This window comes from Haliotis rubra, unplaced genomic scaffold (assembly GCF_003918875.1).
Source record: "Haliotis rubra isolate DU_JTF1 unplaced genomic scaffold, ASM391887v1 Scf51, whole genome shotgun sequence".
NCBI lineage: Eukaryota > Metazoa > Mollusca > Gastropoda > Lepetellida > Haliotidae > Haliotis > Haliotis rubra.
The window spans coordinates 45,007-72,979 of NW_025767202.1; the positions used below are offsets into that span (position 1 = coordinate 45,007).

The window sequence follows — 27,973 nt, forward strand, 5'->3', positions numbered from 1 at the left end:
AATCAAACTGCAGGAGGCACTTTCACTATATTTTTTTCTTCTGAGAGAATATTTCATTAGTTGTAAGTCCCCTGCCATGCAAGATACGTGCTCATGTATACTTCAAGGGAGACGACCGTCCAATTACAGTGTTCTGCACCGCAACTCCGGGTCCACAAATGTAAGCACTCTCCTGGCACCAGGCACATAATCTGCCCATCAATAATTAATGAGCGTGTTTGTCTAACGTTGCGCTCTATTTGGACTTCCTCTCTGTTGGCACTCCAGAAACAAATCGTAATTCCAATATCTACGAAATAAGGGTTGGCGGATCTGTTTTTTAAAAGAGTATATTATGACGCTCAGGTTACTTTCTGAAAAATGTGTAGGTATACTACGAAACATGCATGTTTGCTGTTACTTGAGTGAGTTATTATTTAACGTCACATAGGCAATATTTCAGCCATATCGTGACGAGAACATATGTGACATTGAAATGGAATAGATGTATATTATAAAAACCTGTCTACGAAGGACTTGCTGTTACTTGTATATACCCAAATCCTAATTTCACTGTCCTGTGTTAGACAATAGATCTCCCAGCCCAGATACTTCATTTTACTTTACGATGTAGTAAATGTATTCGAACATTTCGAATTACATTTGGAGAGCGCGATGGGCGAGGTGGCTAAGGCGCCAGGCTAGTGATCCAGCGAGGTTGAGGAGACGGGATCGAGCCCACCTGTGACCGGGTGTAAAATCCTTGGAGTCAACTTTGTGTGCAGACTCTTTCGGTGTTGTCACAACCCCTAGTGTACAGTACACAACCCTGTGCACTTAAAACAACCCACGAATCCGTTGGTATATGACCAGATGGTGGCCACATGAATACGTGCAAACACCTAGTTGCGGGTACAGCAACGTGCAGTGAACTTGGACAAAGTACTGTGACTATGTGTCCCAGTCCACCGAGCTGTGTGTGGGTACCTCGTTAGGATGAGAAAGCCACAATAACTCGGAGCTCCTAGTGGCTGCAAACGTTGTATACTCCCCAGGGAGTTGAGATTGATAATACGATGTGCTGTTGAGGTTGACATCCAATGATCGAGGGAAAGAAGTACCAGCGCCTTGAGCATGCCCTAGTTGCCTGGATATGTGCGCTATATAAATATCCTATAATATTAATAATAATAATAAAAAGATAAAGATTTGTACTTTGCGGCGTTTATGTAGTGAAGCCGTCGGGATTGACTGGGGTGATGCCAGACATTCACCATTAGTACCATGGTAAAGAGTTGTTTTGTAACCACTGCTACAGGATTCCGACTATCATGGTCATAGTGAATGGCAATGTAACGACACAGCAACCATTTCCTTAAACCTTGGATTTGAAAATCTATATAACAGCATTCCAACATCTGGCTAGTCACACTGAAACGGTCTCAGACAATGCATGTCAATGACAAAAATTATCATTTGAAACATATAACACTCCCAGTAATATATATTAACATTACACATGAAATATTCACACAAAGACTAGGAGGCTGTGAGTTAATAAACATGGTATATGAGAGTAATATCCATGTTTAACTGCACACAGTGGGCTGGCAATATAAACTTGTCAGCAGAAGTATAAACAAACAGCCAAACAAACAAACAAACACAAACACACACGTGAATTTGTGAAAGTCGCAATGGACTACCGAGAATCATCGATGGCACCAGTGTAAGGAAATCAGTTGTAAGGATATAAAGTGTAAGAATATCAGGTGTAAGAATATCATGTGTCTGACGTTTTTGATAATTGGTGGTGACTCATACACATTTGTTAAGGTGATAACTGTGTAGTTTCGATAGTCATCAGAGATCGCAAGAACATATAAGTTCGTTCCAGTCGATGCAAACAGAAATTGTAAGATGGGTATTGGCTTAGACCTGTTGAATGCATCGCGGCATGAATCCCGATTCGTACGTGTAGTAAAGTAAGGTGATCCAAAACGTTGGGCTACGATACATCTCCCAGAAACAGGCTTGTGTATTAAAAAAATGCCCGACTGCATATAACAGATAACAAAAACTAACAGTGTGTGCACAGTATCGAATGGAGACAAAAAGTAGGATGGATAAGGGACGGCGTTCTTTGAGTAGACACATCACAAAACTTCAACAGCGCAAAGACGCTGTATATGTTTATAAGAATAATCCAAAGGAACACGTGGAGCATGCACATTTATAGAAGTGACAGGTGAAGATCTTGGAGGACTTTTCATTAAATGACTCGGAAGTAGCCACAGCTATGTTGTAGCTCTTGTTTACACACGTGCTGAGAGGAATACATCACTACGATCAAACCACCCAAACGTTGTTTCCATACACAATCACATTTTACAAAACTCTTTCAATAGTCATGTGATTCACGACCCGTTTTCGTTCACGTGAACATTGCTCACCTTTGCAAGTGAGGCAGAATATGTTAAACGTTTAGCGAACACCTGGTATCATGACTAAATCATAATGATTCATAGCCATGTAATCAGCATCGAGCCCCAATAGTACAAAATATATTTCTTATGTCTGGAAAGGATTCTGTCGTTTCTATTTACGCTCCCATCAGTAATTGTATATATGATATCTTCAATATTTTTAAATCACTTACAAGAATATTATTCATTGAAAAAGAAATAGAATTCACCAATGACAAACAATGACTTATGCAGAATTTACCGGCTCGGTCAAGTTACATCATGTTGTAATTTATATAACAATATATCGTTATAACAAGACTGATTATGTACTTCCAAAGGATTTGAGGGTATAGACATTGGAGCCTGCTTCAGTTGCAAGTGATGGAACACACTTGTCGGTCAGTTTGCAGGTGCCCGTAGCGGAGATGCTGAACCCAATGCATGCAGTGGTACAGAGACACTTGTGGTTGCACTCCTTCTTCGTCATCCCTGCTCCACTGAAGATGACATCTCCAGCGTCGTTGATCATCTTCCCTGCACCAGACAGATGAAACACAAATGGCTGGAACGCTCCGGACACTGCCGGTCGACTTTGAGCAGCACAAGCGGGTTCCCCTGAAACAGGATGGCCACAGGGTAAGGTATGGAATCGGGTTTAGAGGAATTACAGTTACATAAAGCGTGTCGGTACATTGTGGGAGCGAAGTAGAAACTGGCACATGTCAGACTTTTTAACTGTTTTGGTGATATCTGAAATAAAATGTTTTGATTGCCCAGAATCTGAGATTTGCATTCATTACCATCAACGTTGAGTTGTTGACAGCACGGCATTCTTCTTACTGAAGACGACTAAACAAGACCATGAAGATATGTTTATACTGCCATTTATGTCGTCTTGCTGCCAATTTCTATAAACTTCTGCGAAGTATAATTAACTATTAAGCGTTGCAAAAATGAGAAAGCATTTTGCCAGATATATGACATATGTATACAGTTTTCGATGGTATACTTGAATTGTAGTGAAAAACACGTTAGTGGGCTAACAAACACATTTAAAAAAAATCTAAATGAAATCAAAGCTCAACGGGATCCTCATTAAGATTACAACAAGCATGGTAAATGAATTATTTCTACATCCTTACCGCAGGTCTGGAGAGTGTTCACAGTCAGATTATTGGTTGTAGAGTCTGGAAGAATATAATCAATTTGTACATTTCAATGTGGCATTGTATAATTGTATGCAAAGCATCGCCATACGTTGAAAGTAAGAATAACATTGAATTGTTACGATGTACACTTGGTAGATGTAGATTTCCAGTTTTACTCAGTATTACCAAGCGACGTTAAACTATTCACTAGAATATGCACAGTCTCGCCTATGCTGATGATGCAACGCTGCAATATATTAAAGCAAACGAGTCATGTAAATGACAGAATCATCAGGAACCATTTTCTCAACAAATTAAAAAAATTGTGTCGGAGACATCCAACTCAAATAAATTGTGTCAGAGCCATCGAACTCGCCGACAAAATCTTCTTAAATGGTTTTACAATTATATGCAATGTATATAAGGATTCTTGTCAAAGAAAATATCATGGGAACTTGCGAGACACTTGATTTGCACTAAACGCGTATCCGGTAACAGTTTATTGAATTGGATTCCTTATACAATAAGGAGTTTAATGTCGAGCATCCTTCAAAGACAGGTTTGTTCTCTTTCTCCATATTGAGCTCAGTCTATTTCCGTATTTCATAAAGACATTTGTGATAAAGTTTGTCTAAATTAAGAACATGTCAACAGACATCCATGACGACATTCTCCAAACTGTTAGTCGTGATATACAATCTGCAATTGCATGTTCGAATAATGTCCAACGGAACACAACACCATCTCTTTGGTGACGTCATCTCCTACACAACAACTATTATATTCCGAGACTATCATATTCTGTTGTTGCATCTACAGGAATCGATATCAAACAGATACATTAGCTTGGAGTTTTGCTAGGTTGAGACCAATCAGCAACAGAACAAAACAGGTTTAGGAGGAGCGCAAAATCCTATCCCAAGATCCAGCGACACTACCAACTTTGCTTCTTAGCCAAGCTTGGTGTAGACAGCGTCTGATGTTTAGAAGACACGATTGTGACAGAATACTGTCCACAGATGAGTACAGACTTAGTCTGGTAGTCGTCCAAGGGAAAGTAACATCACGCTGCTGCAGGATAATGCCAAGTCCTGATGTAACATATCTTTTGAGGCAGCTGAACACCTCTTTGAGTGGTATTTTTTGAGATAGGAGATCCAGATAAGAACAAACTTTATGCATGAACAACTTCTTGATTCAGGTGGTGCGACGTTTCGATACTTATTCTTGTATCGTTGCCAAGGATATCTGTTTGACAACGATACATGTACCTGAATAAAGAAGTTGTTCACTCATAAAGTTTGTCCTTATCCAGCTGAACACTGATGTACCCGTCACCGCCTACTGTGTCCTCAGAACCTCATGTTCGGGATGAAATGGATGACGCTTCGACAGGACCAGAACCAGCCGATAACGCAAGCACAGTGGGATCAATCTTTGACATTTGGAATAACTCCCCCAGGCTGCTGGTAATCAACTGGTATCTGGCTGCCTTGTCGGTATGACAGCAAATAGTGGTCACACTTTAAATGACTCCTCTTTTAACCAGTGTCACTCTGTCCCTGTTAACATATACGGATTTTATTTTATGTTATTTTTGTTAAATACTGACCATACGAATGATCAAATATTTTTCTGTCACTTTTAATAACATCAACATTAACGTCGCTTTCTATGACTTACAGTTGCTTTTGTCTGTCAGTATGTATGTGGGTACCATTTGCTAGTCACCAGATCGTATGACAAGGCACGCTTGCACTTATGCTGATCATCCAATCGAGCGATGTAAACTAGAAGCCGACAGATGGAAGTTTAATGAGGACATTTAATTGGAACTAACTGAAACTATGCATATTTCTTAACACAACTCACCAAAACGCATGGAGACGACAGTTGATCCGTCTGATGCCCCGATAGTAAAGTACTTGATCTGAATGATATCCGGGTCCATCCAGCTGAGCACCTGCTGGTCACCGATAACTGTCCCTTTGCCCATCTTGATGGTGCACTGGTCCCAGCTGAGCCAGTAGGGGTGAAAGGTCCAGACGCAAGTGAAGAAGGAACCGCCCTGATTCACCTCACCCTCCGATGTCCCTGGGCAACCAGAGCATTTTTTCCTGACTGCTGAGAAATACTGGCCCCCGGTTTCTTTATTCAAATCGATGTTGTAGCCATTGGACTTTGACTTGGTTGGCCCCCACAGACCAAACTGTATGTTCTTACATCCTTTCAGTTCAACCTTTACTGACCAGTGGCCGATGATGTTGAGGCCGTAGGGGTCTGCCCAGTTGTTGTATGATGCCGTATTTATCTGACCTAAATATACAAACATATGTTTCAGTGAGCCTCCGCCCAGTAAGGTTATTGTATGTAGGCCCAACGGGTCTAAACACAGATCGCCTTTATGTATACCACTCACACTTTGCTAAGGATCACAAAAATTCTTTACTCAAACGTAGATTTATGATTTGAAATTGTATCATTTTAAAAGTGGATGAATAGTGGTATGGTAACACATCTTTAGGAAAACAGCCACTTTAAGCTAACCTTATGCATTTGATACATGAGTAACCATAAAAATGGTTTTCATGGCCCTAACCGACCATTTTGCAAATCATGGCACGGGTCATTGACAAGTGCAAAACATCTGTCAATAGCAGGTAGGGGATTCACAAGATGCAGTGACATACTGAAACTTGGATCCATGCTTACAATAGGCTTAGATATTTAAACAAAATTTGACCCCACATCACAGTTTTCTATTGCATCAATGATTTGATCCTTAGCAAAGTGTGGATATGTGTAACCTGTGCACTTAAATGAAGTAAAGACACAGTGTACTTGCTGTTTAATTCCTCACCTAGCTGTAATATTGCCGAGTGTGGCGTAAAACTAAACTCACTCACTATTCCCTCAACTACGCGGTGTAGTGATTAGAGCAACCACCCGGAGAGCGGAAGGTCGCGGGTTCGATCCCCGGCCGTGTCATACCAAAAGACGTTAAAATATGGTACTTGTTGTTCCCTGCCTGGCGGTCGGTGGTACAACAAGGACTGATCGGCTCGGAGTCAGTATAATGTGTCTGAGTGGGGTATTCATACTTAACTGCGGCATGGTATCTTAGCTTAGATCTGGGCTAGTACAAGCATACACTTGTACACACGCATGCACGTCGTCATATGAGCGAAATATTCTTAAGAACGACGTTAAACCCCATTTCACCTCACCTCACCTCACCTCACCTCACCTAAAGTAACATGATCATACGTTAATAGTCATCACGTTGACATGTTTTACTTTAAGAAATTAAATGTTCTCACTGTAGCCATTAGACTGTGACTTGGTCGGCCCCCACAGACCAAACTGTATGTTCTAACATCCTTTCAGTTCAACTTTCAATGACCAGTGACCGATGATTTTGAGCCTTTCGCTTGTTGCTCATGTATTTGCCCTTGTATTTGTCTGACGAACTACTAATATCAATGACCGGGTTTGAAATCCACTTTGTACATTAGTATCATGTACATCGGAACGGAGAACAGATATCAGTTATTTATTCAATCAACCACAACCAAAAGAACATAACACGCTTGTTCGAAAGACAAAATGTTGACTTTTCTAAGATCAATAACTGTTTCCATAATCGAGTGAGTGAGTGAGTTAAGATTTTAAGTCACATCGGCAGTATTTCAGTCAAGTTATAAATATAAGTAGTATATACAATGGGGGGTTCTGGACCACTTTCAACCAAAGCCTCTGCAAAGCCTTATTTCACAAGTAAGGCTTTGGTCGGGCCCTTAGCTCTTGCTACCATTACCCCTACTATGAAAAAGTTTGGGACGATAGCGGGACCTCCTAGCCGCACCGGGGTATGGCTGGAGTGTGTTGGTATCCTGGGGCACCGCTATGCCGTGTTGACCGGAGGTAACACTGTGCCGTACGGTACGATCAATAATTCCGCTCTTACAAACCCCCTACCTGGCCCATCCCTCAAGTAGTACAAGTTAGGCTCGTCGGCTTTCATGTCAACTTTATCTATGTTGTAAGTTTTGATTGACCATATAGGATCGGTGGCTCGCTTACGGCTATCACCCTCGTGTTCCCCCCGGCTGGTATAGATACCTTACTAGGGCCCTATCTGGTATCTGTTTCTCCTTCCCACGCAATGGAGCAGCCGACTCTGCCACTATTGATTTTAGTTTGATAGCGTCTGCCGGTTTCTTGCCGATGAGACGGGTGACTTCATGGTTGATTGCCGACACCACCTTAGGGAGCCGTGATACCCATTCAGTCGATCGTTTTCCCGGGGTGGCCATCTCCCTAGCATACTGATGCCCAAATAAGCGCTCAGCCAAAGTCCTATTGAATCTCTCAACTATGGCTTGGCTGCGATGGGCTCCAGCCGTGCCACGCCTGACCTTTGTATCGTGTTTGGTTAGCAGTTGTGACACGGCGGCCCATGAACTCCCGCCCGGGGTCAACTTGCAGCTCTGTTGGCCACGTCAGCGGACTGCGTTTGTATATGCGTTCGAATCCTCTGGCTACCTGGGCAGAATCTTTCGTGGTCAAGGGTTCGGCTTCCTTGTAGCGACTGGCTACGTCCACTACGGTTAAGGCATACTTGTACCTCTTGTCGTGGGGTAGGAACAGTAGGTCTGCCTGGTGAACGCTATTAGGTATGTTAATACCGAACCTTGTTTTTCAAGCCATGCTTTGGCTTCCTCCGGGGGGTACTCGCGCCATTTTAGCCAGCTTATCTACAGCGCTAGCTCCTTTCCAGTACCCACGTGGGCTATAGTAAATAGCCTCAAACTTTCTCTGGTTCCGTTCTTGGTTCAATTTTCTCATGCCCGTACGCGTACGTGTTGATCCCATCAATAGCTATCCAACGTTTAGTGTCCATAGGCGACAGGGACGTCTTGTTTATTGTCAGTCCGTATATCCTATGGCCATCACTTCTAAGTGTGTTCATTTTATGCCTAAATGTACGGGTCTTGAACAGGGCTTCCTTGAATCTGGCGTGTTTGATGTGTTGTTTAACCACGTACTTCTTAACACCCTTAGCCTTCCGGATCTCACCATTGTCAGCTTTCAGTATGGAGTACATCTTAGGCCTCAAACCTATGTACTCGGCTATGGGTGTGGCGGCACACTCGTCCTTCATCTTACCCAGGACCTTTTTATTTACCGTACTGTGTATGGCATGGTCCTTGGGGTAGTCGCTGGTGTCATACAAATCGAGGTGTTTTTTCATGTCCTCGTACACGTCCTCGGTTCGAATCTCCATCAGCAGGGAATCTGTATCAGTGTACAGCACTTCACACCTGTCGTCGTACTGTTTCTTAAGCTCGTTGTAGTAAAAGTCGTACATCAGGTGTTTGGATAAATCGAGGATGCTCATCCCCACGTAAACAGGCCGGTTGAATTTTATGTGGCTTTTCTTCATGTGTAGGGCAACTAGGTCATCGGTGAATATCTTGCTACGGTTGAATGCCGGACTAGCTATCAGTCTCCTGAGCTTGTCGTCCTCATTCCACCGAACCAGCTTCACGGTCACGCGTTTCCTAAGGTTCTCCATAGTCTTACCAAACACCGAGTTGTTCATGAGCTTGTAGAGATTTTTCTCAAAGTCACTGGTGGCAAGCTTTCGGAGGTCTGTGTTCATTCTGATGTAAGGCTCCATCCATGGGCTCTGGTTGAACACGAGCAGCCTGTGTATTTTGGTCAGCCTCATACCCAACGACAGGTACAGCTGTAGGTTGCGATAGTGAACTATGTACTTGGTCTTATTCATTAAGTTAGGCACGAGTTTTTCAACGTCTGCCACCCGCCCACCTAACAAGTTATGTTGGTACTCAGACATCCAGTCTGGGTTAACCCTCATACGTTCGGGGGCCAGGGGGTAGCTGTTGTGTGATGTGTGTAATGCCTTGGGGTATTCTAAGTCCACTTCGAGGATATAGCCTTTGTTCGAATCTGGTGCGATGCTCATAACATCAATGGGTGAGGCCCATTCGAATACCCCTGTGGGTAGATACTGGCTCATGGCCCAGCCGTACAGGTTGTTGGCGTCGAGGTAGAGAATGTGATTGGTTGGCTTGCTCGGGTCGTAGCCCTTCACGTATTGATTATTTGCTCTCGCGTATCGTTTTGTTGCCATGGAGATCCCACCTCGCAAGCCTTTCTCAATGAATAGGTGCATGTCATAATCTGTAAGCAATTCCAACTTAACTCCGGTCTTTTTTAAGCAAGGCATCCCACGACAGACCTGGGCTGGTGTAATACCATGCGGGGTCGAGTTTATACTGCTTGAAACATGTCCGCCTAAACGTCTCAAACACGTCGGCTAACAGCAGTACATCTGTCCTCAAGTACAGGTCGTGGTAGTCACCCAGATTCTCACAACCCAGTTTATCCCATACGTTAATCGCGTGCGAGTAATCGTCTTGGGATATTTCCGAGTCTGTCAGATTGCTGTAAAATTCTCTGATGGGGGGGTAGTCTGGTCTCGGCGAACTTGGCCCAACTATCCATGTACTCATAGGGGTACACACCCTTCCTCATAAGCAGGGGTCTAGTCTCGGCGTCTGTGTATCGATCGGTAATAGGGAAGGTATCATTGGCCTTGACCAGACTGTCGAGTGAGGACAGTAGGAATTGAATCGAGTCGATGAACCTAAGGCCGTTTAAGCTGAAGGAGATGTATCTCTCCATGTTGTTGGGGATGCACGTTATATTACCATCGATTTTCGCGATGGCCTGCATGATTAAGTGAGAGTCGTACCCTCTCAAGTTGTGAAAGACAACGGGGATGTTTATTGTCTTAGGGTTGATTCTAAGCTTAAGGTTACACGCTCTGTGAGCTGTGAGCGGCGCCTCTATACCTACCGGTTACGTGGCAGTGATCTCTCACCGAATCACCGTTCAGTGGTGAGTCACACACGTGACAATTAGTACTACAGGCATGAGCTAGTCGGTCGGCTCGGGTCATACGCATGGGAGCGACTCTATACAGCGCATTCCTAATAATTTTTTCTTCCTCCTGCAAACACTTAAGAAACCTTTCAGCCGCGTCGGGACCCCTATACACTACCGGAGCTTTCGTTTCCCCGTCACAACGGACTACAACGTATCCAAACCCACAGGCTTCATGCTCTTGTGTTTTGAGTGTGGTTGGGGTACCCCCAACAACCCTGCCTGTGGGTAGAGCATTGGGAGTACCCCCAACAGCCTCAACAGGTTTAACCAAGGCTTCAAAGTCGGCGTATATGATATAAGGCACAGACATTTGGTTCTTGTGGTTGCCGAATTTTAGGATATTGTCACCTTCCTTAGGCATGTCGACTCGTATAGCCGTCTGCCCCACACCTTGGCAATCCTCCCGGTGGGATTCTAATAAATCAGCTCGTGTGAAGCCATGTAGGCACCGTTCGCAAAAGTTGGTCTTTTCTCTGTGTGCCGATTGATCATACAACAACCTGCTAAAGTGTTTTATCCAAGCGTAGTGGCACTTGTCACCTCGCTGGATCATGAATATATTGATAACGCGGTGGGGTTCCCCCAACAGTTGGGGTTTCCCCAACGGGCTGACTCTGTGTACTATTGTTGTGTTACCTTCGTGCCCAAAGACATTTATAGCTAGATTATTCTGTTTTTCTATTTTAGTCATCTGGGATATGGGGGTGGGTTCATCTATACCATCCCAGTTGAGCACATCATCCTGGGGATAGCTAGAAAGCCTGTCTGAATGAGTGTCAGCTGGAAACAAGGCTGACCTGATAGCTACCCTCAGGCAATCGTCTCCTCTATTCTTGACGTTGACCATGGCATGTTTTTTCCTATAGTAGGGAGGCAAGTCTAGGTATGACCCGCCTCTGAATGGCACGTAGTTAGCTATGTCTAGATAGACATTATCGATTTTATCTACAGTCCACCCAGACCCCAAGTGTGTGTAGCGTTCTAGGTATTCTCGTATCTGCTGAAAACTGGTATCGATTGATGCGTCTATGGTCTCTATATTGGTCACGACCTCTTGCCTACCTCGGAAGTAAGGCTGAACGTACTCAGTGACCCCTCCCCCTGCCTGCTTATCGAGCGACATTTTAACTGTGATCTGAAATTTGATACTTTCTAGACTGTTTAGTTCCTGGTTTATTTTATCAACTATCAGAGGCTTGATATCTATAATGTCTATGTTCCTATCAACATGCATACGCCAGCCTCTCAAATAGTTACCTACAGCGCGCTCAGTGCGCACGAACTGTAGGTCAATAGCTCTATTCTGCCGTAATAGTTCTACAAGCTGTGGTTTCCTCATACGGGAATATCCCCCCTAACCCCAAATCACGTGCCTGAACTTTCAGTTGTTTTACAGTGGGAGGTTGCGCTACGGGGGCATGTGATAACAATGTGGTTAACCCGGCTCTCCCCAGGTTTGAATAACCCGTGTATCCAAGCTGTTTTCCTTGAGCTTTTAATTGTTTTACCGTAGGAGGGGCTTCTAAACCTACTAATCTCAACAAGGCTGGCTTCCGCATTCGAGAATACCCGATCACACCACGGCTTCTGGCGATTTGTTTGAGCTCGCGTATAGTAGTCATAGTTGCGTACACACCTAAGAAGATCAATGTCTAATTGGACCACAGTAAAGTGAGGTAACGGATAAAAAATATAGTGAGGCGCTCATAAAACCACTAGATGGGCTGTTTCAATCCAGTACTTACACTGTTGGATATAGTATTCCTTGAAGTTGTACATGTATTCCTGTATACTTGTAAAACAATTGATTTGGTATTGAGTCGTGATATCCCCCCTCACATGTGAAGGGGTGAGTATACTTAACACCCTCCTTAATCCATGCCACTTCCAATATGACCTGAAATCTGAAGCGCCCCCAGTCATTCAGTTCCTCTTTGAGTATGTTTTTAACCAGAGATTCGATGCCGGGTATACTTTCCCTGGGGTCAATTTTCACAAACATAGCTATACGTAGGTATGTATAATCTCTAATTGGGGTCTATCTTGAGAAGTCGCCTACGTTCTTTTATGTAGGCCTTTTTATTCTCGTAGATGAGATGATGTCTGACTACATTCGCCCCGTGAGCTTTACATAGGCAGTAGTGCCCTTTAACCCCTATGCCACACACACAACACGCGTAGTTAGGGCTTCCCATGTGGAACCAACAGTACCCCCTAGTCCTGCATTTCCTACCACAGGCTTCTTTCTTCCCCATAAGTATGTATTCGCATCGGTATGGAGCAGGTCTCATGTTTAGCATACTTATATGAGTACTTAGTCTAATTGCTTCGCAACCAACGCAGTCGCTGCTATACCCAGCGCTATGAATACCAGTTCACGGTCCATTTGCCCCTTGGATGGCGTGTAGTACTGAGCGAGTGTGGGTTTATTGAGCGGTTGCAGCCGTTTACCTGTTAATAAGAAGTATTCTCTCGCTGCGTCGTCGACATCGTGGAATGTTTGAACGGCATGGTTTTCACGCCTGAGTTGTTCGTTAATGTAATCGATCCTCTGGAGGCGTTTTTTAGCGTACTCGGATTGTGCTGTTTGTAATTTCTCAATAGCGAGATTATGCCGCTTCCTTTCTTCCTGTATTTCAGCCGCGTGTGACTCTCGTAGTTTCGAGAAGAGGAAATTACTCCCGGAAAATGCTAGGGCATTCACTAACGCCCCACCAACCATCATGGCAATCGTAGCCATCCTATATTTACTTCATAATATTTTCAGGTAGTATCCCTTGGTTTACTAGGATGTCTTTTGTAGCCATCGCCATACCAAGGTTCATTATAAGCATACCCATATCCTGCAGGTTGAAATCTAGCTTGATAGTTGGTTGTTTAAGCACCATTTTGGTCAACCGAGCGTATCCTACGGCTAGACTGGCGACCACTGTGGCGTGGTATGCGTCGTTGACGAACGTTTTCCCCTCAGACATTATGTATATGATATAAAAATATTAAATTATAACATGATATGCGGGTTGACCTCTAATTGTGGGGTCTCCCTGGGATCCCTGTGAGGGGTTCCCTCCCCCGGAATCCTTGGGATTCCTGTGTCGTGTATATAACCACGAGATAACCACGGCAGCAGTTACGCCTACAGCCAACAAGAGTCGAGTCGGGTGAGTCACCGTGATAATTTTATGTTGGTTACACCACCGTTTTTTACCAGCAGCTACTCTCTTAGGATTCTTCTGCCTGGTTACTGTAGGGGTCACCTCCCTGGGGGTTTCCCCCAGTTGTTGGGGTTTCCCCGTCACCTCTGAAGGGGTCTGGGGTGGGGTCTCCTCCTTGGGGGTTTCCCCCCATCTCCTCCTGTGCAGCATCCATCTATACTATTATTATTATTTTTCCTCTCAAATTGGCAATGCTTTGCCGTGATAATCGCCGCCGTCACCGGGGCTAACAACATACCATATTTGTGGTACAGCTCGCAGCTAATAGAGCTCAAGGCGTGTTCAATAAAAGGGTCTTTCTCGAGGTCTTCCCACAGGTAAAGTCGGCGTTCCTGGGGAATGGGAAGGAAGTATGACGCAATACCAGTGTATATCTGGGTCATAGCCGATCCTATTGTCTTTGTCATCTCTGCTCCGAGCCGGGTCTCGTATCTAGCGTACAGTTTATCGATTTCTTCAGCTGACATTTTGTGAATTTTATCGGGAGTGTAGTCTCCAAAGTAATGTTTGGCTTTGCCACCAACAGCCAACGCCACCAGTTTCTCTCGCTTATCATCATGGTGATTGGGGTACCAACAATTGTTCGAGCAGTTCATCACACTCCATCTTATAATGTAACAAGTAAGATTTAGTTTTAACTATATAATATAGGATATAGGTGAAACAGAGAGAAATGAAGGTTAAGTTGCACACGACGAACACTTCAAATATCATAGCTATAACTAAATGCTAAGTATTTATACTAAGCATTGCTAAGCTTTGCTAAGCATTGCTAAGCATTGCTAAGCATTGCTAAGCATTGCTAAGCATTGCTGAGCATTGCTAAGCTAAAACACCCTATAGGCTACTGGTTGGTCGGTCTTGAGCACGAGCTTAGCGTGTTTAGTTTCAGCGAGCTGTTTCTTCACCCGTTCCCGTTCTAATTTGCTCATCACATCGTTCTCTCTCGAACACTCTTCGAACGAATCCCTGTCCTTGCAGTGAAATAAGGCCACCCATCGCGTCTGCTCCCTGAGGTCTTTCAACACCGAGTTGAACTTCTGCGTTAGCACCCAGACACTGTGATTTGCGTGTCGGCCAGAGAAGGCCAGGTACGATAGCATATCTCTCTTTTTTGTTATCTCACGATTAGCGCTGCAGTCATCCAGTATGAACAGCGTCGACTCCCCTTTAAATTTCATATGGTAAGCTTTCAACCAGTCCTGCAGACGTGGTCCCGGGTCGACTCTGTGTACGTCCGGGTCCGTCATCACCCAAGGTCTTTCCGTGTACGTTTTATTCATGCTCAGAGTAGGGCACATGATAACGATGTGGTCGAACACATCCCTGTAGTACCCCCTCCAACATATCCAACAACCAGTCTGCCCGCACACGATGGCGCAGTGTGGGTCGCGGGACAAATCAATGCCGCCGGCAGGCAAATCAGTAGATGGCTTGCACGAATCTCCCATTGTCTATATTAAGTTGCGCGTCCATAATAACGTACAGATATAATTTCAACTTGCCAGCGGGTTGAGCCTTCTTGGTAATCTGGATAGTTATCCCCTCGCTGCCGTTATCTATGCGGCGACAACTACCGTGCAGTTTATCGTCATCCGTGGATCGCATGTCCAACCACAGCGCGTACTTGGTGGTCAGGTACTCACCGATCTTCACGGAGGATAGGTCCAGGTCTTTGGTTATGTGGTGTTGTTTGGCTGGTAGCTTATTTATCTCATCCCACTGCTGGTATGCCCTCATACCATGACTGAACAGCTGGTTGGGCACGCCCTCGATGGTCACTTCCACCTTTTCAATCTCGGGGTTGAAAAACTTCTCGCTGTCCCTCCGGAACGGCTCGTAATCCTCCACTGGGACGACCAGGATGCCTTTCATCGATCGCGCCGGCACGTTCAGGTTGATATTCCACACAGTGTCACTCTTATCTCGCACGACTGATCTATGCCTCAGTATGCGATCGTACAGGATGGCCATCTTCCCAGAGTACTGGCTTCGAACCTGCCTGGCCAGCTCCGGGCTAGTGACCATGTCGAACTCCAGAGAGATGTTATCTATGGCGTAACTGGCCTCATCACCGTTCGGCGTATGCACTACTTTGCTGTAGTCGTTAAACGTTAGCTCGTATTCAAGCCTATCACCCAGCGCGGCCTGGTAAAACGGCGCGTGTCCCGTGAGCAACTTGAAGTCGAGCGGCACGCAGAACCTGTTCCCGTACGCTTGGGCGATGGCCTTTTCACCGTCCGTGATCTTGTCTAGCTGGTCTTGCGTGAAGGCATACCCTATGCGCGACCTGGTCGATTTGCTGATACCCTGGTACACGGCATTGACACGTTCTCCCTCGCTTTTCGAGAGATCCCCGTAGCAGTGAAACACGTCGCTGTCGTCGATGCTCAGCACCTCGTTACCGCTGATCTTGATGGTGGTTTTCTTGATGATGGCTCGACCTACGTTCCGCACTAGCTCGCGTTTGTCGTTGGTGGAGGTCAACGTGAGGTTGAATGCCAGTCGAACCGTGCCTGGTACAATGAGGTCATTCTCGCCAAGGTTTGGGAATCTAACCAGCAGCGTTTGGTTCTGGTCTATCTTGCTGGGATTGTTGGTGATGGTCACCGACTGGCGCACGGCTCTGACGCCTAGAGGCTCTCTCGACCTTCTGAAAGGATCTAGTTTTCTACCGTACATTGTTATATAAATGAAATATATAAGTTTTAATACTAAATAATGGCAGAGTACATACCACATTCACTACCCCCTTAAGTACTGAACTTGTACAGCCTGCTGTCGACGATTATTACAACGCAGTTGAAAATAGAGACAACATCAAGCCGTTGGGAAGGGACTATGCCAAGTTTACCGTCGATAAGAAGGGCACGCTGCGATTGAAGGCTCACCCGGGGGTCGATATCATAAAAAAAGACGGGAAGCCGTATGCTTTGTCAACACTCACCAGTCGCCCTGGTGGGGGCCAGCTGATCCGTGATGAACTAGGCTTCATAGATTACGGCGGCGCGCGGCCAAAGCTTCCCCCCCGAAGGCCGTCCAAGATCTGCAAGCAGCCAGGCCCAAAGGCGATGAACCCCAACGTGCTAAAGAAACGTCAGACAGTATCGAAAAACTATTGACCACGTACCATGACAACCCCTTGCCGGGTCTCGAATTTCCCCTGAGGGAACTGCGAGGCCTAGACGAAGCCTTGAAACATGTACGCGGAGAACTCGTGAACAACATGGGGAAACGTAACGAAATCGACGAGCACATCGCTCGCGAGAAAATAAAACTCACCGGAGCGGATGGTGATATGAAACGTCGTATCGAGGAGAGAATAAAAAACTTGGAAGACGAGAGACGGACTAGGTTGGTATCCGCTTCCTCTAACCGGGAAGCGCTCCGATCACAGATCAGTAGAGTACGGGAAACCATCGATCGAGTCCTAAATGAAGACACCACGCTAGCTGACAGGATTCGGATACTGTTCCGGGAGCAAGGGATCACCATCGCCAGCATTCTGACTGCATTGGGCTTCATAATATCAACCCTGGTGGTGTCATTGACAGGGGGTACCCCCACGCCTGCACCAACACCAACACCCACAGGTGGTGTCAAAGAATGGATAAAAAAACACCTGAAATCCCTAGGGGAGGCCCTGGCTAAACTGGCTGGTAAGGCCGCCGAAGCCCTGCCCGGCATCCTGGGTAGCATCGTCTCGTGGCTGCTGGGCGCTCTGGCTAAAACTGCCACGTGGCTCAGTCAAAACCTATGGGCAGCCATTGTCGCCATGGTGGGTTTGGTGTACGTAGCGGCTAAGAAATTTTTAACCAAATAAGTCCCAAAGCTACCCCACCAACCACCAGGGCTGTTTTACGGTCGATGTGCTGCTGTGTGTGTGACCCCACAGGGGGTGTTGGTTGCACCCTAGGATCCGGGGGTGGCGCCACTATACCCGTTTCACCGGTTGTGGGTGGTGGGACGTGGGGGACGTTGACATCAGGGTTGACGCCCAACTTTTGGCCCGCCGTGGCTACAACTATTTTGTTGTTGTAGCCCACTACTTTTTTTACCCTCAGTTGCATATCGCTCGGAGCCATGTACAGCCCCACCTCGAAGACGTAGTCGACTTTCGACCTGGCATATTCCAACACGTCTTGGTAGCGTTTGATGGCACTCGGGAGATCAACTGGAGCATTGATAGCATCCTCAACGTTGGCAACGAACTGTTTCTGAGCGTCGTAAGCAGTCCCCTTACCGATAATACTGGAACGCGTTTGCGTCTGCGCACCCAACACCGCCCACACGTACGTTCGAATCGAGTCGTTTAAGCGTTCAGTGCCGGCACGAGTAAACCCTTTCGACGTGTCCAACATAAACTTTTCCCAGTCATCCGCTGCCCCTCCCTGATCAAACCTCCAGACTCTGTACTCCTTGTTGACATTGAAAGCCATGTAACGGTCATCCCACTCGTTGGTTGTGAAGAGATGATACGACTTGTATCCCCAATCTTTCACCAGCAGTTTGCTGGCTTCCACGAGGGGCATTTGGTGAACGATGGGGATACCCAACCTGTGGTTCGGCCCCGGCAAACGCCAATCCGTCTTCGGGTTTAGTTCGAATTCGTTGCAAATACGTTCGTAGGCCCGTCTATCGTACTTGTTGTTTAATGGGTTCCATGCGTCGCCCAGTGGGAGCGGGACGCTGATTTCTTTAAGGATACGCCTGACCTGGTAGTACACGTGGAACTTGAACACAGACTGACTCAGCGGTCCACGCCGAGTGTCGGTTAATGTCACACCACACCCCGTTGTAGCGCACCACACGGCGAAGTTGAGTTGATTCTGCCAGAACTGCATCGGGTTGTTGAACCAAGCATGAACTACCTTAGCGTTAGTCACCGAAAATTTATACAGGCTGAACACATCTAAAAGCTGGGCGTTAAAATACATCCCATCAGCAACCGCGATCTTCATGGGGAAGAAATCTACGTCCAGTTTAGGGTAAAACACACCAGGGGAATACATTTTAAAACTATTATATAATGAGCATATATACTCTAACATGTACATAACACTTCCAGGAATAACGAGCGGTGAGGCCATTCAGCTGACGCACGCGATCGATAATACGTCGGGTCAACTCGAAGTCGCACTCTGCGATATCACCTACCTACCGCAATGGACTAACATCAACGCCAGCAACAATAAGCTGTTCGTCAGTGGAGCTCGCAGCCAGATAACTGACGGCTACTACAGCGTGTGCTCGCTAAGCGACGAGGTCTTCAAACCCCTGGGAGCCGAACTCAAGATGAACGACTCAAACGGTACAGTGGTGTTAATCAACAACGGAAGAAACTCCTTGAGGCTCGGCCGGCCATTGGCGAGGACACTCGGTATACCGCCTGACGAGATAAAACCAACAACAACCGTCACAGGCACGAAGTTACCCGACCTAGTACCGTACCGAGAGCTGTACATTCATCTCGGTCAGGTGAGCACAACGTACAACATTCAAGGGGGTCACCCTTCCACTATACTGAGAGCCGTACCGGTGAAAACAGAGAAATACAACGACGGTAGAACTGAGTCGTTTTCACCGCGGCAGTATAAGAGGTTGACTCAGGGCAACATACCTGAGCTGATAATGTCGGTGTTAGATATAAATCATAATCCCGTCAATATAGGATACCTCAGCTTAACACTTCACATAAAATGACCAGCGCACAAGGGCCCGGGGTGAAAAAATGCGTCAATGTGGGGATCTCCGACCTCGGGGACACACGCGGATTCGACGCTCCCGGAGTAGATGGTAAATTGTACGCCTTGCAACTGAAAAACAACATTTACAAACGCGTTGAAGTCCCCCCCGGGGGAGCCCTAGGTGATATAGTAGATACCACAAGAGCGACAGTCAACACTCGGTACACCCTAGTCACCACCGGGGATGATAAATGGATAATATACCCATCGTTCGGGGGTAAGCTGTTCGACTTAGACGATGTAGAGAGCACTACCGTCGCCCGAAACAAGCCATATACGCTCGTCTTCACCGAAGATGACAAGTGGGTGTTGATACCAGATAAAGCCGACTGGTTTCTCAATATTAGGCTCGGCTCCCCCTACGTGTTCACGGATAACAAAGACAACCATCTAAACAAAGTCGTTAACAACGGAACCCTGCTCGTGGCTTACGTCCCGACTCAGAGACGTAGCGTAGCCATCAGCCCAGTCGCCAGTATGGCAGCCCACATGCTATCGAGTAAAGCGGGCATGCAAAACGTGACATTGCAGTTGGTGTCTGAATTTGAAGGCGTGGTCAGGATACTGGAGAGTCTACCGGCGAACTCAACACTGATCATCAAAGTCTACCTAGGGGAACCATAGGGGAATGATGTGAAGGGGGTCAAACTCGGGTGGGTGAAACGACACCAGTATCACGTTTGCACAGTTTACGTGCGGATGGGTGTCGGCTCCAACACCAGTCTGCAGGGTGTCACCGTGATCGTGGAAAACACGATATCACTAACCAAGATCTTCCTACCTGACAACATACACTTCATGGGGGTGAAGTTCACCCCTGAACTATTATCAGAAAACCAGTTGGAAACTATATCGTAATAGTATTATAGCAATGACCAGTCATCAGCCCAACACTACGCTTAATGACCTAGGGGACACGGAGGGATTCGATCAGCCTGGTGAGGAAGACACCTTGTACATCCTGCACTTGAAAGACAAAGTGTATAGGCGGGCAGCAATGGTTGATCATCTACCCAAACCCACACTCGGGGGTCTAGGAGGCACAGAGGGATTCGATCAGCCTGGTGAGGAAGACACCTTATACATCCTGCACTTCAAAGACAACGTGTATAGGCGGGTGTCGTTATCAGATTTTAAAGAGCCTGAATGGTTACTCAACTTAACCCTCACCGCCCCTTATATCACCGCGAGACAAGATGGTACTATCTCCGAGATTAAGAACAACGGCATAATTATAGGAGCGTTCGTTTCGGTCCCCCACGGCCTCGTTATGGAATCTAATATATATATCGCACCAATACCAGACCACTCGGGTAACATGTTAACTTCCATTATAAAGGTGGCTATAGAGATCAAATTACTTGATCACCAAGAGGTCTTTAGAAATGTCATGGAAAACTACACATTCATCATGGACGTCTATCTCGGAGATACCCCGTTTCCTCACCATATTTACATTATGGCTGATATGATCATAACTTGGGAAGACAGGTGTAATAACCAACGTTGTCGTATTACTAAGGTATCGGGAAACGAACCTTTAGCAAGCCTTGATGGGGTTCGTCTCCTTAATGGAAGTAGAGTTAAGACCCCGTTTTTTTACGTGCACACTAATCTAAGTATTATCAGCTTTAAGTACATTAGCCGAAGGTTAACTGAAACTCAATTAAAATATCTTTTGTAATATATATTATAGGATGGGCCTGTACCCAGTCGTAGAGGAAGTAGCGAAGACCCTGGAAACCGTAGACGGGTTCCGTTTGAGGCAGTTATGTGATGTGAAACGCCAACTAGAACAAGACCGCGACACGCGTAAAGCACTGTGTAAGAAGTACCATAGAGCTTTCAATATCGTGGACGGGGCTGACACTGCCCTTATGGCAACCAGCATGGGGCTGGGAGCGGCAGGTGTTGGGTTGTTAGCTACCATCGTGGCTGCCCCCGTAGTGCTAGGCATTGAAATAACAGCTGGGGTGGCAGGGGTGTTAGGGTTGGCGCTTAAGTTGACATCACGCAGACTGCATCGTAAGGCGTTGAAACACGATGAGATCAGAGTTCTGGCTGAAGCAAAGCTGAACACAGTAAGTGAGCGTATTTCCACTGCACTCACTGACAGTAAGATCTCAGAGGAGGAGTTTAGTTCAATCCTCTCTGAACTCACAAAATATAACAAAATGAAACAAGAGATTCGATCCAAGTCTCGTAAGTCTACTATCAGCGAGGACGAGAAAAAAAAGTACATAGAACAAGGGGTGAAAAAAGCCCGGCAAGCCTTTATTACAAACACCAAAGAGATCATAGGCGATTCACATTAAACTGTTTCATCGAGGTAAACATGGCATAGTGTCATAGCGGCACGTTAGACGCAGCCCAGTATTGGATGATGCAATCCCAGGATACCAACACACTCCAGCCATACCCCGGTGCGGCTAGGAGGTCCCGCTATCGTCCCAAACTTTTTCATAGTAGGGGTAATGGTAGCAAGAGCTAAGGGCCCGACCAAAGCCTTACTTGTGAAATAAGGCTTTGCAGAGGCTTTGGTTGAAAGTGGTCCAGATATACCCAATTAAAGGTAAATTATACAATTCTGTCAACAAAAGACGGTTATCACAGATATAAATGTAAAACTAGTAATTAAATCTAAAACATTTTAACATTTACGGGAACATTTCATTTATGTGCAGCAAATAGTCTAGACACACTTAATGAATGATGTCATTATTTCATTTATGTGGACAAAATAACTCGGTTCAGCTGCTCTCACTAAATGAAGCTATTAAACACAAGATTCTCCATCATGTACAGAAAGTACCCTGGCTCAGCTTGTGAAAATCACAGGAAGATCTCCTTCAGTACATTTTCATGTGTCCGAAATATTTTTGTTGTTCACTGTTGTTGTTTTATTGGTTCCCAGGATTACAATGTCGTATGTAGAACAGTGATGTACAGACAGGTGGATGATGTACAGGTACTACGTCAATATCATGTTAATACACATATATAAGTCAATAAAAGAGAAATATGACCTCAGATACATTTTAAATTCATCAAAGTACTGGGAAGAGAAGACCACATTTATGATTGAAACGTTCTATTTTATTATTTCTTTTGCATGTATGGTTTTCCACAAAGAATACTTCTTTCAAAGTTTTTATAAATAGAGTTATGTTTGGATGCGTATTCTTAATACTGCATACGTAAATGTATCTTTTTGCTGCACTGATGATGTGATTTAGTAATATATTATGATGTAGAGTACCAAACCAAATCATATGTTTTGATAAAAGCAATGGATGAGGGTATAAATTGTTAAGCCAAATTTTTAGGTTTTTCCAATATGTTTGTGTCTCCTGACATTCCTAGTACACATGACAAACACTCTCATTGCAGAAACAACATAGACTGCTATCAACTTTTTTCATTTTAAGCAATTGTCTTTTTGTATAAATAACACCTTGTAGAAATCGATATTGAAAATCTAAAAGTTTTGTGTTTTGCGATCCTTTTCTGTATACTGTAAATATATTTTTCCAATCAAAGTCTATTTCAGGAAATAGCAGCTGCCATTTATTACACATATTTGGGTGTATATAATTGGAAATAGGTTTATCATAAAAAATCCTGCAGCCTTTAGATGTTTTTACTAGATATATCTGGCATTAGTTAATATTTAAATCCCTGACTGGTATTAAATAACAGTGGTTAAGAGTATTTATCCAAGAGTCAGGTAATACATGTAGTAAATATCTATAATAATAAAAAAGAGCCTTTGATACCATATATTTCTTTAAACGATTCTACTGACAATAATCCAGTTTCATCACAAATATCCCTAATATTTATAATCCCTTTATCTGCCCAGTTCTTTATGAAGTTTAATGAATTTTAAAAATTATGATTAAACCATAATGGTTGGGATAGAACTTCATTAATGTTATTTGGGTCAATATAATGTTTTTTGTAGATAGTTGCCATGCTTTTAGCACATCAAGCCAAAAAGGATTTTTAATCTTAGTTAAATTTCAGAATTTGCACCATAATTAAATATGTCTTGGAAAGGTATATTGCATGGATTATCCTTATCACCTCTTTTGAAATACCGTCTTAAAGTAGATAATTTCAAAGCGTCTATAAATGTTTTTGTATCAATCATTCTCAAACCTCCTTCTTCATAGTTGTTTTTAATTACATTCCTTTTTATTTTATAATTCTTGTCATTCCAAATAAATTTAAAAAACATTTTGTCAAGGGACGTGATAAATTCTGCTGGTGGGTTGGGCAAGGAATTGAAAATATTGACCAATTTGGAGATTGCTAGAGTTTTTATTACTGTTATTTTACCAATAAGTGGTAAATTTCTTTTTCTCCAAGATGCTAAGAGTCTATTAATTTCCTCCAGTCTCTTTCTGATGTTGATTAGCCATAAGTCTTCAAGATCTGGTGTAACTTTAATACCTAGTACATCAAATTCACCAATTACACTTTCAATTTTCAGATCATTACATATTTTATCCATAGATTTAGCTTTGGATCCAATGCATTTTGATTTATCTTAATTAATTTTCAAGACTGACATTTTGTAAAACTTATGAATTGTGTCAATAGCAGAGTACAAACTCTTTTCAGTTCCATCAGAAAATAGTTCAGTATCATCGGCATATTGATCCAGTTTATATTCATTATCATTGATGGCAATACCTTTGATGTTTTCATTGTTTCTTATCATGCAACCAAGAATCTCAGCCACAAAAAGGAAAATATATGGGGATAGTGGGTCTCCCTGTCTACATCCCGTTACATTTGCAAAGAAGTCGGATAGATTACCATGTTGGATAACACAAGATGTTGTTTCATAAGTTATTTATCCATCTTATCATTTCAGGGCAAAATTCAAGTTTATGTAAAACCAGGTTGATAAAATCTTTTGAAACAGTGCCAAACGCTCTTTCAAAATCAATCAGAATCAGCAAACCAGGAATGTTTTGTTTCTTTGTTTCAAACATTATATCATATAACAATCTTGTATTTTCACTAATAGTCCTACCCGGTATAAAACCAGTTTGGTTAGAGTGAATAAGTTCATCTAAAGTAGGTTTTGTTCTATGTGCAATGCAGGAGCTGATAATTTTATAAATAGCATTAAGTAAAGTGATTGGCCTCCAATTTTTAAGCAATGTTCTATCTTTTTGGGGTTTTGGAATACAGGTGATAACACCCCTTTTCATATTCAAAGACATTTCATTTTTTGTTGATACTTCTTTAATAAATCTATGGATCCAAAGGTTTTTTAAAGAAATCAATAGGAAATCCATTAATCCCTGGGTTTTTATTACACTTCATCCTGTAAACAGCATTGCTAATTTCATCCAATCTGATTTCTCTTTCACGATAGTCTCTTAGTGTTTTGTTTAAAGTGTCCGAAATATTCATATAAGGAAGTTGTCATCCACAAAATATTTTGCCCTTCCTGTTACTTGCTAATGTCTAGAGTGAATAATGTCACACATTACATTCAAATAATTAATGCTACACATTACAGTCAAATAATTATAGTTTTGATAAAACATTGACTGTGTAAATTACTGAAATTCTCAGTCAATTTGGAACCAAGAAACTGCTAGTTTATCAATCAATATTTTAGGCACATGTATATCCGAATGTGCTTGTCACTATTACTGAGACGCCTATATGATAATGAAACGGCTACAAATTATATTTGCAGCACATACCTGCCACTGATATGCTATCTAAACCAGTAGTATACCCTCTGCTAAAAATGGGACATCGGAGCATTGGGGCCTGAAGATGGATCATTGTATACTAATTTCACTGTTTACAATTTGAAGTATCTCCAAACAATTTACTGTCAGCTGCTTTCCAGTGAGCATGTGTTTGATGTTTGATATTACCCCGAGACGCGCAAACTTAGAACATGTGCGACATTTGTGCGCTTTAAACACTAGGCAAATCATGGTTAATATATAGATTATTGGATCAAACAAGCTGAACATGTGTTCAGTCCTAGGTTAACGTTTTGAAAGCTTTACTGATGTCTTGAATGTTGTAACCTTGATCGAACAACTTGAGGAGCAAGAGTAGTATGACGATCTTTAAAATCTTGTTAAAAAATCTCATGCTCGATTGTACCTCAAAGGTTGTGAAATGTTAACATCAAAGACTGGAGCAGATGGAATATTGCTCGACATGAAAGTAAAGTTGACTATTGGAAACTTGAAATCGTAACTTTTGTCATACAGCTAACCAGAGAGATATTTGTAACTAACTCGTTATATACAGATCTAAATATGAAACAGTTGTGACGGTCTTATTTGTCTCCTCAATTTCACGTACAGGTGGATAAATCAGTGGAAGGGATTGGCTATTTCATGCTTACTGATCGATATTAGATCACTAATATACCCGAAGCTGAAGTCGAACTTCTTGGCCAATTACCTTGTTTTGATTTTGCCAACCCGAGCAAAAATGCAACATGAGATTTATATACACAATGAAACAGGTCCGCGAGGAGGCGAGCACATTTGGTGCCCATAGGGATGCCTCTTTCTTGTCGAAATGGTCCATGCAGGATGCAAATGTACTGTAAGTCCCCATGGTCCCTAGTCTGGTAATCTACTTTCAGTTGTTGGCAATCTATATCCCGTTTTTACATTGTCTTGTTATTTCTAGTTAAACTGTTTTAGATTTAATTATCAGGTCTAAATGGATATCAGTGATACACTAGTAGTTTTACTGTTCTTCGTCAACAGGCATTTATTTTCTAATATTATTGCTCTATAATATAATTACTAATTGTTCTCGTCACGATATGGCTGAAATATTGCCGATGTGACGATAAATATTAACTCACTCACTCACTCTTGTCGAAATGTTTTACCCACAAAGATGCTGTCAATGAGAAAGTCCAGCATTTCACATATTGTTTTCTCGGCAAATTTCAAATGACCTTTGTCTTCAATTCTGACAAATTGTCCAGAACCTTTGATTTGAGTAAAGTAAAATAACGCCAGATCAGAAATATATCGGCCATATCGTAACGGGCAAGTTTTCACATTATTACATCACTAGCTCAAGGAAAATTGAAACTAAAACTAAAGATCAACGACACGTGATAAAAATAGGCAAGAGATCGCTAACAGCGGAAGTTAGGCCACCATTCCAGGGATGAGATGAGGTGAGGTGAAATTGGGTTTTACGTCGTGCTTGAGAATATTTCGCTCATATGACGACGTGCATGCGTGTGTATGTGTATCCAGGGATGAACCTCTGAAGATAGGTATATATATTTTTTGCCCAAGGAATCAAGGAATGAAATTTTTCCCTACCAAGTGGGATAGTGTTGTACAATGTGAAAAAAAGACATATTTGGAGAGGATGTTAAAATGTATGTAAACCTTGACTTCTTTAGAATCCACATGGTATTAATTCCGCTTGTCTCAAATAATTTCTGTGATTATCGAGAAAGTCCGTCCTTGATAATAGCTTTAAGGATTATGGTTAAAACAATGATTTGGTGGTACATTTACAATATATCTCTTTGTGTACGCATTTTATGTAGCTTTTGAATTCATTACAAAAAGGAGAATGGACTTATTTCAGGTTGAGTAAAAAGACATGATACCACTGATGAATGCTTTTGGCAGATTTCTTCGTCAGTTAACATACTGGTTTTATCTGTGGCATTAATGATTATGTCACGTAGACCAAGTTCTTTGATAAAATAATCTATGTAATTAAGCAAACATAAAAAAGCTATGTTTTTGGAGGCCGCGTCAGAGGGAACAACTACATTCAATACTTTCATTTACCTCCCCCCCCCCAAAAAAAAAAAAACACACACAAAAAAAAAACACACACAAAAAACACAAAACAAAAACAACAAAAAAACAACAAAAAACACAAAACCCACGGAAAACAACAAAACAAAAACAAACAAACAAACAAAGCAAAAAATAACCACAAACCCAACATCCCCCCAATATATATATATATATATATATATATAAATAATTTTTTTCATATATATTTGTTTAATTCACTGAATCCCACATCCAAGTAATCAAAGCCCTGCGGTTTCATCAAGAAAATAAATTACCAAACAATAACCACAAAACCCAACATCCCCCCCAATATATATATAAATAAGTTTTTTTACTATATATTTGTTTAATTCACTGAATCCCACATCAAAGTAAGCAAAGCCCTGCGGTTTCATCAAGAAAATAAATTTCCAAAAGCTATAACAATGATATGTTTATGTTAATAGTAGTTTAGAATAAAAGAAATACCTGATAAGACATATTTCGGTAGTATCATCAAAATGGTCCATATGATTGCCGCGGTTTCCATTTTCTCGAATACGGATCAGTCCCGGACAGAACACAACCGTAGTCCGCTGTAGCTGTGTGCAGGATTCCTTA

The 27,973-nt window shown here is 43.2% G+C and overlaps 1 protein-coding gene across 1 annotated transcript; it reads right to left on the reverse strand.

Annotated features, from left to right (window-relative positions):
* Positions 1–1,423: 1,423 nt before the first annotated feature.
* LOC124292228 lies at positions 1,424–27,952 on the reverse strand. The gene is made up of 4 exons (XM_046729280.1): positions 27,842–27,952; positions 5,468–5,911; positions 3,590–3,634; positions 1,424–3,062 (listed from the first exon to the last, which is right to left on the reverse strand). Exons 1-4 carry the CDS (start codon positions 27,900–27,902, stop codon positions 2,770–2,772), a joined length of 843 nt encoding a protein of 280 aa, XP_046585236.1. The 5' UTR covers positions 27,903–27,952; the 3' UTR covers positions 1,424–2,769.
* Positions 27,953–27,973: the final 21 nt, after the last annotated feature.